Below are 15,550 nucleotides of genomic sequence, written 5' to 3'. Positions count from 1 at the left end.
AAGTCCATGCCGCTTTTCGAAAATCGTTTAAATAAAACATTGCTCTAACATAACATAACATGAAGAGTTATAGCCATAACTAAGTAAGAAATTCGGGAAATCTCCGCCACTGTTTATAACTCGATGCTAATTGAATATAGAAGCAGATAACCATTATTATAACAGCTCACTTCACATCCATGTGTGTCTAGAATTATTAGCGTTTGAAAGAAATCAGAAATAGGAAAAGAAATTCATAGTTTGAGATATTTTTGAAGGAATTATGCGATTTTCGTACTTCTGAAGACTATTTCCATATGGCGCATCCATACCATTAAATGATGCATCACAACACAAAGCTGATGTCCACTGACTAATACAGCCTTTATGGTTGAAGATTTTACTGCTATGAATTGACATAAGTACTTGTCAAAGGGATCTAAAGTTCATATGTACAATTTGTATCAATTTTTTTTATTCCTTTCTTACAAATTGCAATCCTTTAAAAATACAACAAAGTATCTTCCATACTTCTTAACAAAACAAACAAATAAACAAACAAATAAACAAACAAAATATTAATGAATGTGCGTCCTCAAGAATGAAAAATATATCAAGACCAAGACACTTGACCAATGTCATGAAATTTAACAACTCTTTTGCTTTTGGTCTCAGAATTTTTGTTCAAGGCAGATAAACTTACAGTATTACTGTACCATTTTTATCATCAGCACAAATGTCATGTATGAAGATCCGTTAAAATCAATTTTAGCTTGGAATAGATTCAATAGCACCATGGGAATCTTCATAAAACAATGTCTTAAGTTCTTAACCAGCCCAATAACAGTCATTTACCAAAGGCTAGATAAGAGTTAGTTTCAGATTAAGGATAAACCTCCAAGTTTGTTACCATCGTATAAATAAAACAATGATATTACCAACGAATGATCAAGTAAACTAAATTACTTTTTCAATAACATGTTACGAAAGTCTGAATTGGACATAGCTGTTGGTGGAGCAGATGAATCACCAGAACCTCCATTTTTTGATGCAGTTGCTGATGCTGATGGTCGTGTAGGCTTCTTCGGAACTGGTACTTTTTGGACTGCTCTAGGTAATAACGCAATTTGTGTTCTGGCTTTTCCACGACTGAAAGAATAATGAGATTGCATTGATGATTTGCAGTTCTATAACTAATTGTTTATTCTGTACCATTATTTGGGCAAGATCCATCTAATGATTGCTTGGTCCACAGGGTTGCCAATCAATGTGGGTAAATATGAAACAGGCCTCAAATAGGATTTTCTATTGACTACAATTAGTATAAAAGATCACCTGATGCAACTGTTTGACTTTGCTATTCAACTAGGGAACTATTCTAGAGAGTTCATATATAATAATGTTATTTTAGTTAAATAGGGACTCACGTTTCTGATTCTTTCTTTCCACCCCCTAATGAAGGTATGAATTCATCTCGTTTAATAACTGGTTGTTTACGAGCTGGTGGATTACTAATAGCTACTTCAATATGATGATCACCTATCTGTAAACCATCTGTTTTTAATACAGCCTGCTTTGCATCTTCCTGGAATACATGATATAAAAATTTCAACAATTTTTGTTTGACCTTCACCCTTGTGTGCTATGGATTGTCTAGATAGGCAGGCTTTATAGTATGAATATTGTGAAATGGATGAAATTGTAATGGATGTTATAATAATATCATTTTAACATGGACAATATATCTAATCTGTATGTAGTATAGTATAACTAGTAGTGTTGGGCATCGTCAATCATGTCATAATAAAATACATATCGCAATACAAGGGTCAATGATGCGATATGGGGTAATGGGATGAAAATTAACATTTTATCTTCAAAGTTTCTATATATTATTAATTCATAACTTTATAACTGTGATATTTGATAATATAGTTGATAGAAGTGGTTAGCGTCCACTATCTTATAAAAAGTTTCTAACAATTTCAAAAATTTGTTATGTCATAAAACAACTTAAAAAAATCTGCACTTTTTTATGGAATAAAAGGTATCGCCAAGTATTGATACACGCCGTTGCGATATGATACACATATCATGGCATGTCGTATTGTGATACATCAATTCACCGATATATCATGGCAGCACTAATAGCTAGTAAATTTATGTACCAAATCATTATCCTATTCATCTATTCATAATTCTCTACTTTATGGTCAGCCTCAGAAATTTTCATGACTTCTTCAAAGTTAGTCTCTTTGATCTGTAAGATATTTTCCCGAGATGATAACTTACCTCTGACTCATATTCAACATAAGCTAAACCTTTTGGTTGTCCACTTCTATAGGTTATAATTCTTACATCTTTTAATTTACCATGCTGATCAAAAATATCAAAATACAAAGACATTAGACATAACTGTTCTACTTGGAAATCATTACTGATTGTTTTATATTATATATTAAGGGATCTTTGTGTACATTTAGTGGCTCCATCAGCCATTCACTCTCCAAACTGCATTAATGAAGGCTGCTTTCAAATATAAAGAACCATTTCATCAAGGCTTTGACAAGGTTAGCAAACTAGAACTCAGCTTACTGACAGTGGCTCAACTTGAGTTGGGGCCCATGAATTTTTTTTTTAACATATGCACTTCTGCATTTTTTCTGGGGGTGTGGTCCCCTTAAGGATGAGGGCCTGTGGACTTGGTTTAACCAGTCCCTACGGTAGTTGAGTCACTGCTCTCTGAGTAACAAAAACATACATGTATAAGAAGGTTCACTCACCTGACTAAATATGGTTGTTAAGGCATCTTTAGTACATGTAAAGGGTAAATTTTTTATAAATAACTTATTCTTTTCCAAATCTGTAGAAAACTGAAGAAAAAAAATCATTAATATTCATTGCAGCTCAATTTTTGTGGATTTCATTTTCACAATTTCACTTCTCATAAATATTATAAGATAATACAATTGTTTTGAAGTTAAATCTTGTTCTTCTGATAGCACTTAAAAAATACTTCAGAGCAACAGAGCTGTAAACAATTTCCAATAAACAGATTACCAGAATGCTTAGTGAGCAATGCTTACCCTGAATTCTGCTTTCTTTTTACCACCACCCCTATCTTCACATCTAGAGACATACATTGGTCTGTTGTGCACTGGTTGTCTATCTAATTCTAAAGCTTTAGTTACTGGTAACTGTAAATCAAATTTAATAAACTTGAAATATATCTTCATGATAGCTTACAATGAAAGATACAGCACATGGCAGTAGCTCAATTCTTTTTGCAAATACGTCTTTTACATTTTCATTTATGTCGGCTATAGCACAACAAGGACAATGGAGTTATTCCATACATCACAAGCAAGATAGAAAAATTCATTACTTACTTCATCAATAAATTCAACATAAGCATAGCCTTTAGATTTACCATGAAAATTCTTAACTAATCTAATTTCACTGATCTCTCCACACTGTAAATATATAGTAAAACACTATCAAAAACAAGACAGGACACACTATCAAAATGAATGTAAAAGTTTTTTCATATACTCATATGTATCCAACAAAAACTGATAACCTGACAGTGTAAACTTCCATAGTAACTTTTGTTGAATTGCTGGAGAACAAGACATTGGATTTTAATTCTGAAAAGTGATATTGACAGCTGAAATTGAGCTTTATAAGCACATCAGACATATTGAAAGGACTATACTGAACAGGAGTTATGAGCACAGTGAATTGAGTGAATCTTACCTTACAAAATATTTCCTTAATTCCATCTTCATTGATATCAAAGTTTAAATTACTAACAAATACTGTTCTATCATCTTTACTAGGATCATGTTTAACACCTTCAGTTGTTGTTTCTTCTTCTATAACACATAATAAACATAATCATGCCATATTTAGATAATTTTTCATCTTTCGACAGAAAAGAATATACATTTTACTAGGATACCAATTGGTATATATGGAATCTGTCTACAAAATGGTCCCTTGCCAAAGTTTGTGTCCAGACCAGAATTTTTTTTACTGATTGTCCCTACCCATTTGGAGTCCAGGGGCATAGTCAGGATAATTTGCATATCACATAAAAATAAGATTTTCCAATCTGCCATAAGTTTTTAGAGACTCTTAGCTCAATGAGCTACAGCCCTCATCCAAAATATTGCCATAAAATAACAATCTGGAAATGTAAGTTATATCTACCTGTTTTCTGTTTTTTATTTGGTGGGGGTTCACCTTTATATCCAGGTGGTGGGGGAACACGGAAATCATCAGCCTTGTCCTGCTTTGAAATACTACTTGTGGTGCTATTTGGTTCCTCAAGCTGAAAGAAAATATTAATCTTAAGATGATGAAAACATTACCAAATTCCCTGATAATAGACTTCGGATTATGTTTTATTATCATTTTATGGCAGACGAACAATATGTCAGCTTTAAGTTGTGAAAAGTGATAATTACCAGTATTTAATTATTTAGTTTGTTGATATTTTGGAACATTAGAGTTACCTTTCTTTTATTGTTAGGTGATTTCTTAGCAGGTTTTTCAGGTGGTGTCATTACCTCTTTCTTTGGTGTTTTTTTCTCAAATTTCTTCTGAGCTTTCTTTTCATTTCTCACTTGTTTCTTCTGTTGAGTTGCAACTTCTTCTTTTTCAGCTGCCTGAACAAAAAGAGAAATAGAACCTTTCAAGCTCACAGGTCAATTTCAATATGTTTAATGCTGCGTTTGATACCTTCATTGAAAATGGTGTTCTTGCAAATCTGAAACTTGAAGTTCTGCTATTTTTACACGGGATAAAGGTGAAGGTTGTAAAAGTCGTGAATAAGTTGTGTTCTCCTGTTTCACGACTTTCCAAAGTAAATTCAAGAGAAACCCAATACCAAACAGAAATTGACAAGATTGACCCCGTGAACACGGCATTCACGAGAAGTATCGAATGAGGTATTAGCTTAGTAAACGGTGATATATCTAAAAGCTGTTCAGTGGGAATTCAACAAGAACCTAAACACATGAAATAACATAAAAAGCTTGTTTCATCAATATTTTCATATTGAGAAATTACCTTGGCTTTTCTATCTGTAAGTCTGTCAAGTTGTGCCTCACACCGACCTACAGCTACATCATAATCTTCTAGAGTACCTTCTTCTCTTTCAAAGTTTATGTATGCCTGTGTGATAGATTCAGGCCAGTCTGTGACAGAGTTTAAAGCCTTCTGTAATAATTTACGACAATGTTTATTATCACCATAAGCCCTGAAAAGATATGAATGACTTTTTACTTTTCTTCATCTCATTTGGTCAAAGACATCAATAAGGCAAATTTGTGAGAACAGAGATGAGTTTGCCTGATTCTCTATTACTCTTTTTTAAGTCAATACTTAAGCTAGGTGTTGTCTTGTGCCTTTTGTAAGACCTTCCTACACTTATATAGGGCATACGGCATTCAACTATTACCATGGGCATGACATTTTTTATCCTGAATACATTTTATCCATGTTTGGCTCTTTGAGCTGAATATTACACAGAACCAAGTGGTGTAATGGATTCCAATCTGACCTATGCACAATAAAAAGTTAATTACTATCAATATTAATTGTATCATTTGTGATTTGCGCACCCTTTCCTTACCTCTATAAAATTGGGAACAATTCATTTACCTTTCTAGCTTGTAATATTCTAACCACATATTAGCTTGATTACCATATCCTAATCCCATTATTTCATTCCATATTTCTCTAGCTCTCGTCATATTCTTACACATTTTACCCTAAAATGAAAATTCATCTAACAATATGATTTGAAAGCTTTCCACATACACCTAGTTTATTTGAACTGTTCTACTGAATCTGTTCTACCAAATGATGCCAGACTATCTGTACCCATTAACAGTCGGTTGGACTGAAAAATTGAGGAAAAATTTACTTCTGCTGAGATTAGAACATACATTCAATTGACTCAGTATCTATGTACCGTCAGTATTAAACTAATAACCTACCTCTATAACAGCCCAGTACTGTCTCATCATACCATTTTCATCTCCATCATTACCAAAATCTACAACAATGATTACAGTTTTACAACCTACTGATTCCCACCTTATAGACTAATGAACAGGCAATGCCATTACAGCAACAATTGTCTTACTTCTATGTTGTTCTCAGAGAGCTTGTAGAATAAGGTCTTCCTCAAAATGGACCAACAATTGATTTAGCTACTGATATTTATTCATTGCATTTAATCTAAATAAATTATGATAATAATGGCGAATTCTTTTCAAAATTTATAATAGAACAAGTCATGACAGAATGGCAGATTATTTAGAACAAATAGAAATAACTTACATTCTGTTAAATTTTCTAAAGCCTTCTCAATAGTCTCCCTAAATAATTCCAACTGTTCTGTATGATCTGAAACATATGAGTTCTCTGTCATGTCAAGCTTTCTATGTATTGACAACTTATAACTTTCATATGTGTCTTTATATGAAAGAAATTTATCTTCCAGTTTCATTTTTGTGTGCAGAACCAGAAGAAATTTTACAAACATTGAAACATCGTATAACAAAATAATAATATAATTTAAAATATGGACATGTTTCAGTTTCTGATTTTATATTTCTATATCGCTCTACAATTGAAGTATATAGAACTATTTTCACAGTGAAAATATTAAATTTTTGTAAGTTAAAATAATACAAAACTTCAAAACTGCACATAGAACAAAATCCTAATCAATCATCTATTTATCCTTTAGCTCATGAAGACACACGTTTTTTGTTTTTGTCTGTTACGTGACTGTTAAGATATGATAAGTACCTTCTGACCAGTTGATCTGTCGTCTCAGATAATCTATATATGTTGACCATATCGTACTGTATTCACTAGCTAAAGTAAAACCACTAGTTAAAGCTTTGGCTGTTACATCTGAAATAACAACAATGGAGTTATGGCTTATATTCAATTTTTTTGAATTTCAATAGGGTTCATCCTTGTTTGATAATAAACAATTTCACTCAGTTTTGTTTGAATCTTAAGAAATGAGAGTTATGGAGTGTTTAAGATTTTAAAATTGAAGGTGTTTTCTAGAACAAGGGCAATAACTCATACTAAAAAATTTTGAATTTTTTTTCCAAAATCTGCCAAGAGTTGTAGCCTTTAGAGTGTTTACGAGCAAATCTGGACGGATTGACAGACCAACCCACATGGTTGATGTCAATATATGCTCCAGTTTTCATATGGGCATATAAAAAAGAAAACAAAGGGAGAAGTCACACACCAATTTTAATTTCTTTTTCATGGGGCAGATAATTTCCATGATGCTCTATGTTAGTGCTCTAATACCAATTCAGACATTGGAAAGGTAGAAATTTCTACCTAGTTACAATACCTTTCAGTTTGTTACCACTTTCATTATGTCTTTCTAAAGCCAATAAATATCTCTGCCATAACAAACAAGACCAAGGACAATTTCTGACAGCTCGTTCATATACTGGTAATATAACTGACTTAATCTTTAGTTTACTGTCCTACAATTTACACAATGACAAGATAGAATGTTGCCATGGTTACCTTTTTGAGGTAAAAATTGTTTCAAAATTGCTGACTCAATGTAAAAATCCGATGTCTTTCACATCAAGGTACTATTAAAGTTGCTTTTTCTCATTTTGTGATTTTGACATTTTGGGGAAATGCAAGTGTCTATGAGTTTCTACAAAAGAGATTTGATTCTGACAAGTCCAAATAGCATTCTTGGTGATCACATTTTAACTTACAGAGGCCAAAATAATGTACTAAAGCCTAATGGAAAACTTCTGAACTTCCCTTTTTTTAAGTTCTTTCAGGTTTCTCTTTGGAGTCATCAAATATTATGAAATTAACTAATTAAACAAAATCATCATTTATATCAAGATAACTTACTAAATATTTAGTATATTTTAACCAAGCCTCAGGATTTAAACAGTTTTCTGTGATAGATCTCTCAAATATACACTGTATTCTAGATGGATCATCTCCTTTTAATTCAAAATTAATATAGGTCTGATATTCTTCCCAATAGGGTGATTCTGCTGTCACCTACAAAATATGATTTATATAAAAACTAGGCACATAACATTCTTTTAATTGTTATCCCAAATTTGCATTATAATTTAAGTAAACTTCTATAACTTTGGACCGGAAAAAAAATTTTCCAACTGAAATGCAATTTTATGAGTCTATTTCCCCAAAAATTCCATATTATTGAGTTCCATTGCATTAGATATTATGGTTGGTGGTAAGGTGGAGTATCTGGAAAACCTGATACCACTAGGCAAACGGATTGGTGAACTCCACTATCACTTTTGCAGAGTCCTTATAGCTTTTAGTGTTTATTCAACATATCTATTTCATTTGGGGCATCTAAAACTTTGCAATTGGGTTTGTCAACTTTAGCATCTTAAAAGCTAGTGTCTTTGGCATTTCTATTTTTCAAATCTTACCAAAGAATCTTCAAAAGGTTTTAATTTTTCGAGATGAGCTAATGATTTTTGATAACTTTCTTCTGTATAAATATCTAAATCTCCACCATTCCAGTCTTTATATTCACTGTAAGTTTGTTCCATATCTATAACATACAATAAATAATGAAAATTGGAAAATGATTTGGGCCTTGAGTACATGCATATGGTCTTCAAAAGTACCAGAATGGCACAAAATATCTCAAACTAGAAATTTCACTTTCTATTCCTATCTTTACTGCTCTTCTACATGGTGAAGTCTCAAGAAAAGATGAGTCCTCAATGTAACTTCAAAAGTGAATAATTATGAATACAAATGGATTCTAAGGCTCACATTTCAACTGTTAGCTGTAAACAGGATCACTGCTTAGCTTAGCTTAACAGTTCCGTTTCTGAAACCCAGATGCGATTAATTGATGATAACCACCTCCCTTGCTTTGAGGTAGAACTAATGGTTGTGGAAACTAAACTCATCTGATCTATATACTGTACATTCTTACCTAATAATGGTACTGCTAGTTGTCTTTTAAACAAACTTGAAACTCTTTGGTTCTGTACATTAAAAGATTCTTCTTGTTCAGGTGTTGGTATACTGCCTGGTGCTGGCTATAATTGAAATCAATGTTTTTTACAGATGAATCCAGAATTACTCACATGTCAGCAAATCCTTCTTGAACAGAGCATTTGATTGTTTGAGAAATTTCAAAGGAAATTTGTCAGATCAGGGAAGGTACATAGAGAGTTTCACCTAAAACTTCATTTTAATCTCATTGGAATCTGTAAATTGAAGTTAACAAGTTTTTATTTGCTTTAATCGCATTAACTGAAAGACTTACCAACAATCCAGCCAATACGGCATTTTCTGTTTCTCTATAAGCATCCCATACCATTGAACCTTGAGTAACATGTAGACCAACAACAGTTATAGCTTCTTCAAATATCTTCCTCATTTTACTAATACCTCCATCATCTTTCATACCACCTATAGCAAACTGAACATATTCTAACCACAGAGGCACAGCTGAAATGGAAAATTAAATAATGGAATAGCCATAGTCGACCTGAATGATTTTCTGGCTATTTCAACTCCTGAAAACAAGATTGAATATCTATATTTATTAAAAGTATTGTTGACCCTACTAAAACTATCAGATCAGAGACAAGGCAAGAATTAGCAAGATTACTGAAGAAGCATTGAGTTCTTTCTCATTCTTATCTTAATACATACATTGATAATCTTGTACAGCTCTAGAAAATAACTGATATATGTTGTCTCTATCCTTGAAATCATCCTCTATCATTCTTATTTCATCTTTAATCCAATCTAACCAAAGTTCTAAGAAAAAAAAATAATAAATAGACATTTCTTCCCACTACAAGTAGCACGGCTAACTTCAGCACAAGTATAGTTACATATTTATTATCTTGTCATTGTGACTGAACTTACATTAGGCCATACAAAATACATAGTCTGTTTTACAGGCCCAAAAATGCCTGATTGTTGCCTTAATATTAAATGTACGCTAAATTTGCGGAAAAAAATAATAAATGCTTTCGCTCGCTCTGATTTATCTCAGTTGAAAATCTAAAAAAGCGCTTAGTAAATAATAAATTCGCCCCTTCACCCCGATTTTTGAAAAAAAGGCCTGTAAAACAGACTATTGATTTTGTATGGCCTTATATAACATAATTCAAGTTCAAAATATCTGCTAGCTACATGCATCCCTTTAAAAAAATTAAAATATGTTATGTCAATTTATTATATTGCATTTTCATTTTGAAGCTTTTCCATCAACTGGTGTATGAAGAGTTTAATTCTCCCATCTATAAAACAGATATCATTATTAGGTGTAGGCCTACCTGCTGTCAATGGAAAATATTTACTCATATTTTCCCTAGCTTCTCTCAACTTTTCTAATTCTCCACTGGATTTTAATAGTTTTATTATCTCTGTGTGGTTATCATACAGGTATGGATTTTCATTTATCTACAATAAATCAACATTCAATAAACATCAAAATTTTAAAACAGGGACTGAGGTCAGAGAAAGAGGGTTGTTGAAAATTATCCATTCCAAGATTAAAGCTCTTTATTTTCAAAATTTTACTGTACTTTTTCTGCCTCTACCCCAGCCGACAAGTGTCCAAGTAGCTATCATAAAGCTAGAATAGCTGGAATATAGTCTGATGTTTCTGACTAAGCCTTAGCCCTGGGGTACTCCCAATCCAAAATTATGCAGCCGCCACCGACACGGCACTGTTGCTGTTTCGCCCCCTTCCCCTGCCCGTAAGGCTATCGATTTGAAACTTTGCAGAGAGGTACTTATATATGTTCAACTTCACCGTACTTAAAAAGCAATAATAATGTCGATTGATGAAGTGTCAAACATGATGATTGAAAGAAATCGTGTCACCTTTTCGCGTAACTGAGCAATTAACTCTAAAGCCAAATCGTTTTCACCGTCGTCATCACTACTGTTGGAATCAGAAAAGTCTTCTGATTCCATATTGTCATCATTATTGTCACCCTGATCCACATTCACGTCGATTTCTTCTGACTTTGAAGTATCTGATTTTGGATTTTCCAGATTTTCCGCCATGCTTGTACATCTGCGTACCACTTGCGTTGATTTCTTTCACTGAAGAGTTACAAGTCAAATCGTAGTCGAGGCAAATCGTCCCAGATAGTCTCCTAGTACAAATGAACCAAAATGATGAGAGCCTAATTCCATCCAGATTCTTTCTGAGAATTTGAGGTTACGTTTATCACATTAGTATGAGTATAGCATTTTTCAAATTATTTTCACGTGAATTGAAATAGCATCTGATAGTCTAATAGCACTGATAGTCTTAGTAAGACTTTGCGTTAACAAAAATTGCGTAAACCTCGGCCACCCTTTATGGATTTTAGAGGGTACAAGTTGCAGGGAAAATGTTCTAATCTAGGAAAGTGGAGAATGCATTTAACGCGATTTTGGCAGTGAAGGAGTAGAGTAAATTTTTCGTTTTTTCAGTTCCGAGGGGGGTGTGAAATGTCGGGAGTAAAGAGTTTCGTGCAAGAAGAAAAAAACGAAATCTACCATTCATGACCGAGACATATTCAGCTTTACGGAAATTAATCAATGCGTACATCCTGTATAAATATTTACATGCAATACAATAAAAAAAACATGGGACTATCAAATATCACCAATTTGTTATAAACAGATTAAGTTAATAATTCTTTGAAGTCTTAATGAACTCTAATTCAAAGAGATAATCTACATTTTAATAATTGAGCTTTGAATCGGATTGACATAATATAATACAAACTACATCGTGTCCCGAATACGGGTTTTGATATGGATTATTAAGAATAAAGAATAGGGGAGTGGTTTGGACATGATGCACAAACTATTGAGAGCATTTAATGGCTGATGGGGTCGTTTCTTTTTAAACAGTCATGCATCCTTATATAATATTTTATGATAGTAAAGGCTGCTAAATTGGGATCAACTCAAGAATAAAACATCCTATTCTCTAAAAAAGTGAACAAATTTGACCTTTTCAATTCATTTTCCGAGTAGGCCCTACGCCCCTTTAAAGATATATATATTATGCATGACTGATTTATTATTTTGTTTTAACGATAGGGAGTCACATTTCTATAGAAATACATCATGCTTATTTAAAATTAATCATTAAATTATAAATTATAATAAATTAAATTTATGCGGAAAATGCATTTAACTGTACGAGATATACGTTGGAAGGTGTTCATCTTCGTAGTGCTAAAATATAAGGATTTTATTTTGAATATATGCCATGATAATTGACATATTGTAGTCGTAAATAGAGGAATTTTATGTGTTATATCACCATACACTCAACAAGGATGTTAAATAAACCAAAATGGTTGAATCTTTATCATCACTCAACTGGACAGTAGAGATTGCAGAAGGGAAGGCAATTCGTACAAATGACAGTCCTCTTAAGGAAGAAACTTGTGATAAAAATCCGGGACACGAAAATATGGTTCCTTTCAAAGATTTAAAACTATCTCATTTACCTGAAAACAACAGAACTGAAGAAAAATTGGATAAATTACGGCGTATGGGTAGAAGAGTTGTAAAACTGGAAGTTAAACGATTTGAAGAAGGAAAAGGGACATTAGTGAAGAAAGACAATCATATTTGCGTCGTGGCAGATAAAAAACTTATTAAAACCGATGAGGACATTAAAAACTGCACGTTTAAATTCCAACTATGCGACCATATGAAGATCTGTCGTGGTGAAAAAGTGTACCGCACATACGAGGACACGGTGTTGTTTACTTTTCACCCAACGCTGGATTTTGGTGAATTTGAAAAGTGTACAAGTAAATCAGCGACTTTAGAAGTTTTCAAACATAGATGTGGAACAGGTTTTGCTGGTAAATATAAAGATCAGTATACAATTAAAACAAATAACCACGTAGTAAGAACAGATGATGACATACGCAATTGCACTGTATATTTCAATTTTGACGAAAGTGATGGAAATGCGATAGTTTGCCGAGGCGAGGATTTGCAATGGACATGTCCGTTCAGAGATGTAACATTGTTTTCATTGAAAACTATTCCCAAGTTTCTTGAAGAGATGGATATAGTAAATTTTGGTAATTTATTCCCAACTGTTGAAATATTGTATAATAACGGTAGTAAAAATACAACCTGTATTTGCAGCTATGAGGATAAAAATGATACGTTACACTATGGTATTAATATCAATATCAATAGTCCAAAGATTCAGGATATTAAATTGATATTTCCCGATGATACTCGTAGTTATCCGAGCAGTCATTATCTTCTGTTTGATCCCATTCCTAATAACATTAAATCTCTGACACAGTCTAACGATACGTTAGAGATAGAGATGCTAGATAAAGATTTTTCGGGGACATATGTCTGCATAGAGAATACGTATTGCATTAAACTCAATGAATCAACAACGATTAAAGAATCAAAGCAAATGAAACTTCGTTTCCCCGATAATTTCATCAGTCATGGTATAGGTGTTTATTTTGAAAACAAAGATTATCGGGATTTCTTTTTGGAAGGAAATGATTTAGACCCAAGCCTGGAAAGAATATACTTCTTTGAACTAAAACCAAGAACTAATGAAATGGACTTATTTTTGCATTCTGTAAGACAACTAGCAGCAGATAGATCTAACACTGAAGATTTCTGTGTTATAGGACATCCCCATGGTAAAATAAAAACTGTATCTTTCGGACATCATTTAGCTTATAAAACAGAAATAATTCATGATGTCGGAGAAGAATTCCGTTATGTTCCATGTAGGTTCTATTCGTGTCCAACATGTCCTGGATGCAGTGGAGCTCCTGTGTTCATGCTAGCAAGTGTGGACGCTAAAAAGACTTTTGGAACGACACACTTTATGGGTAAAAAAAAGAAAATCTTGCGATTGACGGAAGAAAGGTTAATACAAATAATTTAAATGCCGCTTGGTCTCCAGCTTATAAAATCGACCGCTTATTATGCAACATTTTGGGAGACGGTTTGTAAGCCTGCAGATGTTGACCAACATTGTGTGTCGATAGCCATGAAAAATAGCTCTTAGTAATATAGTGACCAATATTGTGTTTAGATAACCATGACAACTAGCTCCAAGTATTATAGTGACCAATATTGTGTTAAAATAAACATAACAAATAGTTCTCAGTATTATAGTGACCAACATTGTGTTAAAATAAACATAACAAATAGTTCTCAGTATTATAGTGACCAACATTGTGTTTATATAACCATGAAAAATAGTTCCTCAGTAGCCTATTAGAGTAACTTCAGTATTATAGTGATGGTATTAGTGACCTTTACTAGATTCCTAGTAGTATTATCAATGACCTTGAAATATATTCATATATATCTTGACCTACATAGTAGGACCATGCTTACTCTTTTCGAAACACCTGAAATAGTTTCTCAGTATTATATTTATTGTATCAGTGACCATTTATAAATACTTTCTCAGTATTATATTTATTGTATCAGTGACCATTTATAAACAGTTTGTCAGTATTATATTTATTGTATCAATGATCATTTACAAACAGTTTCTCAGTATTATATTTATTGTATCAGTGACCATTTATAAATAGTTTCTCAGTATTATATTTATTGTATCAGTGACCATTTATAAATAGTTTCTCAGTATTATATTTATTGTATCAATGATCATTTACAAATAGTTTCTCAGTATTATATTTATTGTATCAATGATCATTTACAAATAGTTTCTCAGTATTATATTTATTGTATCAGTGACCATTTATAAATACTTTCTCAGTATTATATTTATTGTATCAGTGACCATTTATAAATACTTTCTCAGTATTATATTTATTGTATCAGTGACCATTTATAAACAGTTTGTCAGTATTATATTTATCGTATCAGTGACCATTTATAAATAGTTTCTCAGTATTATATTTATTGTATCAGTGACCATTTATAAATAGTTTCTCAGTATTATATTTATTGTATCAGTGACCATTTATAAATAGTTTCTGTCGCATATGCTACTCTTTAAAGAGTAGTTCCAGTTTCACACAAATATTTTCATATTCAGAGTTTATGACAAATTTATGATAAATCTCAATGGAAAATTTTAGCTGTAAAAGGATTCCAGAAAGCAATGTCAATGCACATCAAAATGTAATGTTCACAATCCATAAAACAATAACAATTAAAACTTCACTTTACGTGCTTTACGAAACGGAACCGTAAATGTCATCAAGTCACTTTTCTTCAAATTTTCCAGTCGCTCTTTCTCAAGTTTCTCCCTTCTCAGCGACAAAATGTGTTTGATTTCAGAAAAGTCTATCAGTTGTGCTCTAGAAACAGATTTCTCGTTATTCTTTTGTGGTTTGATCACATTCAGTTTTTGACTTCCATTCATCGAGTATCTAACTGACGATTTATTTTCTTTGAGACGTTTATAAAGTTGATTTATAAACATATATTTGTCACCTCTCAAAACAGTGTTCTCGGTGAAATTCAGGGTTGCGCTGTTCATGGGTAAAAGAAG

General features: G+C 32.5%; 2 protein-coding genes across 2 annotated transcripts; one reads left to right on the top strand and one right to left on the bottom strand.

The window, feature by feature from the left end:
* Positions 1-10: 10 nt before the first annotated feature.
* On the bottom strand, positions 11-11,078 carry LOTGIDRAFT_188648 (hypothetical protein). The gene is made up of 22 exons (XM_009055629.1): positions 10,897-11,078; positions 10,344-10,470; positions 9,712-9,819; positions 9,320-9,504; positions 8,984-9,089; positions 8,466-8,590; positions 7,906-8,061; positions 7,376-7,514; positions 6,805-6,912; positions 6,331-6,396; positions 5,985-6,043; positions 5,647-5,756; positions 5,053-5,242; positions 4,497-4,649; positions 4,192-4,312; positions 3,736-3,854; positions 3,369-3,452; positions 3,066-3,176; positions 2,763-2,852; positions 2,272-2,355; positions 1,407-1,564; positions 11-1,128 (listed from the first exon to the last, which is right to left on the bottom strand). The coding sequence occupies exons 1-22, from the start codon at positions 10,987-10,989 to the stop codon at positions 942-944; spliced, it is 2,679 nt and encodes an 892-aa protein (XP_009053877.1). The 5' UTR covers positions 10,990-11,078; the 3' UTR covers positions 11-941.
* Positions 11,079-12,373: 1,295 nt separating this feature from the next.
* On the top strand, positions 12,374-13,960 carry LOTGIDRAFT_160498 (hypothetical protein; the record flags this gene model as incomplete). The annotated part of the gene is made up of 1 exon (XM_009055628.1): positions 12,374-13,960. The coding sequence occupies one exon, from the start codon at positions 12,374-12,376 to the stop codon at positions 13,958-13,960; it is 1,587 nt and encodes a 528-aa protein (XP_009053876.1).
* Between the last annotated feature and the right edge of the window lie 1,590 nt (positions 13,961-15,550).

Source organism: Lottia gigantea (assembly GCF_000327385.1).
Source record: "Lottia gigantea unplaced genomic scaffold LOTGIsca_25, whole genome shotgun sequence".
NCBI lineage: Eukaryota > Metazoa > Mollusca > Gastropoda > Lottiidae > Lottia > Lottia gigantea.
Note: the sequence above shows the minus strand (reverse complement) of the source record. Positions and strands in the feature narration are given on the sequence as shown.